Below are 4,223 nucleotides of genomic sequence, written 5' to 3'. Positions count from 1 at the left end.
ACCTCCTGCCACACCCTGTAGTCACTGTGTTACAGTGAATATACAAACCTCCTGCCACACCCTGTAGTGACTGTGTTACAGTGTATATACAAACCTCCTGTCACACCCTGTAGTGACTGTGTTACAGTGAATATACACACCTCCTGCCACACCCTGTAGTGACTGTGTTACAGTGAATATACACACCTCCTGCCACACCCTGTAGTGACTGTGGAAGCAGCCAATCTCTCCCATCGTCATCGGTCGGTGGTGGTAGGGATCCTCATATCCAAGAAGCTGCTGGATGCCAGCCTGCTGAAGCCATGACTCATTCAGCTGCCTGCAAATGTAATAATAATAATTATTATTGTTATATATAATGATGACGACGATGATAGTAATAGTAATAATAGTAATAATAACAATAATAATAATAATAATAATCATGTTCCCTGATGACGTCATCGTCGTGGTCGTCGTGGTCGTCTCGTCGTCGTCATCATCATCACATCACACAGGATGAGGATAGTGACAATGATAATAATAATAATATTATCATTATTAATAATAATAACAGTAATAATAACAATTAGAAGAACAAGAACAACACAAATAATTTCATCCCCTTAAACACCTAGCTTTTGTTTCAACATTATGTTTTAGATTTAAAATTACTAAAAACTACACCGCCGCTGCAGCCATATCCTTGAAAACATCATCTCAGGCACAAACAAATTCAATAAGCGGTAAAACACATTTGGAATAATTGTCGGATATGGACTTGTATATATAACATCGTAGATTTGCTGCACTAGGAAGTGATGACGTGTGCGCACGCATGCTCACGTGCGTGCATGCGTGCGTACATGCGTAGGTGTCGGCAGGAGATCACGTGAATGGACTCTCGGAAAGACAGACTTTCGCTAAATAAGTTCGTCATCAGTGCGTAACTAATGACGTAACAGGGTAATGGCGCCGGCCGCACTCATGCTGCACTAGCCGACCATCAGAGGGCGCAGCAGTCGCCGCCGGACTATCAAACACAAACACGCAGAACGATGTCAGCTTCGATCGCCACGCGGTCAGGCACTCGCGCAGTCAATCCGGACACATGAATGAGACATACACGCTCGCCGACACTACGCTCGGACACATGAATGAGACATAAACGCTCGCCGACACTACGCTCGGACACATGAATGAGACATATGAGAATATGGAGCTGAGAGAAATAACACATAGCCACATGCGCGCGCGCCCACACACATACACACGCACGCACGTACACGCATCCACGCACACACGCATGCATCCACGAACACAAACACACACACGCCTATATATAAAGACGCGTGCGCACAGAAAGATATACTTACATGAGATCCCAATCGAGCCTCATCTGTTTGGCCTCCATCATCAACGCATCAAGCTTCCGTCTGAAGAAATGCTCAAAGCGCACATCATCCTCAAAGATCAGAACGTTTCTGTAGCCTTTATCAACGACCTATGCATATATACACGCCACCGTTAACTAAGCAAATTATCACTACCCCAAGTAAGTGATTCTGTCAGATCTAGAGATGCATTTTTGAGTTTTCCTCTTTTTACGCAGTTCGCCGACAGTGAGCCGAGAATCGAATTAAAACCATTTGGCAAAATGACATTTAGAAATGAGCAAAAACGCCATTATTATTTTCTACTAATGTGACCTTTAACCTAAAGTTACCGAGGCAACTGTAAACACTATATTACCAAGACATAGACTTGTCATCCTCCCTTACACATGCACAGACATAGACTATATCAAGAGTCCATAGTAGAGACTCTATTATTGGACTCTATTATATGGACTCTTGACTATATCTACGTCAATACACAGGCCACATAAACTCCCAGTTTACTAGTTCCGACCATTCGAAAGTGTTGCGTACAAGGAAATAAATGAAGTGTTTTGCTAGATTATTCAGTACGCTCATCAATCAACACAAGCCCCGATACTATCGGCGTCGTAAGTTTATTAAATTTCACAAAAAGTTTTCTTGATGCCACTGATTCTATAAGTACCGAGATAACATTGTGATGATGCGTGCATGATTCGGTCCTTGCTGCTACACCATGTAGTCACTGTGTTACAGTGAATATACACACCCCCTGCCACACCCTGTAGTCACTGTGTTACAGTGTATATACAACCTCCTGCCACACCCTGTAGTGACTGTGTTACAGTGAATATACACACCTCCTGCCACACCCTGTAGTGACTGTGTTACAGTGTATATACACACCTCCTGCCACACCCTGTAGTGACTGTGTCACAGTGTATATACAACCTCCTGCCACACCCTGTAGTGACTGTGTTACAGTGTATATACACACCTCCTGCCACACCCTGTAGTGACTGTGTCACAGTGTATATACAACCTCCTGCCACACCCTGTAGTGACTGTGTTACAGTGTATATACACACCTCCTGCCACACCCTGTAGTGACTGTGTCACAGTGTATATACAACCTCCTGCCACACCCTGTAGTGACTGTGTTACAGTGTATATACACACCTCCTGCCACACCCTGTAGTGACTGTGTCACAGTGTATATACAAACCTCCTGTCACACCCTGTAGTCACTGTGTTACAGTGAATATACACACATCCTGTCACACCCTGTAGTGATTGTGTTACAGTGTATATACAAACCTCCTGCCACACCCTGTAGTCACTGTGCTACAGTGAATATACACACCCTCAACGCCGGACTGACCCTGTAGTGACTGTGGAAGCCAGCAATCTCTCCCCATCGTCATCGGCTCGGTGGTGTAGGGATCCGCTCAATATCCAAGAAGCTGCTGGATTGCCAGCTCCTGAAGCCTATGACTCATTCAGCTGCCTCGCAAATGAATAATAAATAATTATTATTGTTTATATAATAATGATGAACGATGATAGTCAATAGTAATAAATAGAATAATAACAAAATAATAATAAGTAATAATCTCTGTTCCTGATGACCGCATTCGTGTGTTCCGTCGTGGTCGTCTCGCGGCGCGATCATCATCACATCACACAGATGAGGTATAGTGACCAATGATTAATAGAATAATATATTACATTATTAAAATAATAACGTAATAATAACAATAGAAGAACAGAACAACACAATAATTCCATCCCTATTAAACACCTAGCTTTTTTTCAACATTTATTTTTAAGATTTAAAATAACTAAAAACTACACCGCCGCTGCGCAGCAGTATGCCGTGAAAACATCATTCTCGTCACAAATCACAAACACTTCAATAAGCGTCTAAAACACTTTTGGAATAATTTGCGATAATGCACTTGTATATATACACATCGGTAGATTGGCTGCACTAGGAATTGATGACGTGTGCGGCACTGCATGCTACGTGCGTGATAGCGTGGCGTACATGCGTACGGTGTCGGCCAGGAGATCACGTGTGAATGGACTCTCGGAAAGACAGACTTTCGCTAAATTAAAGTTCGTATCGAGTGCGTAAGCTAATGACGTAACAGGGTATAAGGCGCCGGGGACGCTACTGCATGACTGCAATAGCCGACCATCAGAGGGCGCAGCAGTCGCCGCCGACTATCAAACACAAACACGCAGAACCTGTATGTCAGCCTTCGATCGCCGACGCGGTCAGGCACTTCGTCGCGAGTCAATCTGGACACTGAATGAGACATATCACAGCTCGCCGACACTAGCCCTCTGACACATGATGAGACATAAACGCTCGCCTGACACTACGCTCGGACACAATGAATGAGACATAAACGTCGCCGACACTACGCTTCGGACACATGAATGAGACATAAACGCTCCGCCGACACTACGCTCGACCACAAAGCTGAGACATACACGCTCGCCGACATGACGGCTTCGTACACATGAATGAGACATAAACGCTCGCCGCACTCTACGCGTCGACACGTGAATGAGACATAAACCGCTCGCCACACTACGCTGGCGGCACACAGTGAATGAGACCTATAGCCGCGTTACACGTTAGCAAAATCCGACGGGTTCGTGACGCGTACGAAATCAGAGTTTCGACGGACTCGCGATAAATTCCCTCGATCTACAACGACACACGTATAGCTACTATACATCAGTTACGAAACGCGTATCACTATCCTGACAAATAATGAGTGCGTTTCTACGTACTTCGTATAGTATACGCGCGTATAGAGCGGACGTGTGAACGACGCATATAGCTTACGCGTA

General features: G+C 44.5%; 1 protein-coding gene across 2 annotated transcripts in view; it reads right to left on the bottom strand.

The window, feature by feature from the left end:
• The window catches only part of LOC106806276 (procollagen galactosyltransferase 1-like), an 11,307-nt gene that overhangs the window by 5,738 nt on the left and 1,346 nt on the right, over positions 1 to 4,223 (bottom strand). The window contains exons 1-2 of one of the 2 annotated variants that reach the window (XM_014808154.1): positions 2,538 to 2,558; positions 1,356 to 1,483 (exon numbers count right to left, since the gene is read on the bottom strand). In XM_014808154.1, coding sequence (XP_014663640.1) covers positions 1,356 to 1,396 — 41 coding nt within the window. In that variant the 5' untranslated portion in view covers positions 1,397 to 1,483; positions 2,538 to 2,558. Of the gene's footprint in view, positions 1 to 1,355; positions 1,484 to 2,537; positions 2,559 to 4,223 lie in introns of those variants that run through there. The other variant, XM_014808155.1, reaches the window with a different exon arrangement.

The sequence above is a fragment of the Priapulus caudatus genome, unplaced genomic scaffold (genome assembly GCF_000485595.1).
Source record: "Priapulus caudatus unplaced genomic scaffold, Priapulus_caudatus-5.0.1 Scaffold151, whole genome shotgun sequence".
NCBI classification, from domain to species: Eukaryota; Metazoa; Priapulida; class Priapulimorpha; order Priapulimorphida; family Priapulidae; genus Priapulus; species Priapulus caudatus.
Note: the sequence above shows the minus strand (reverse complement) of the source record. Positions and strands in the feature narration are given on the sequence as shown.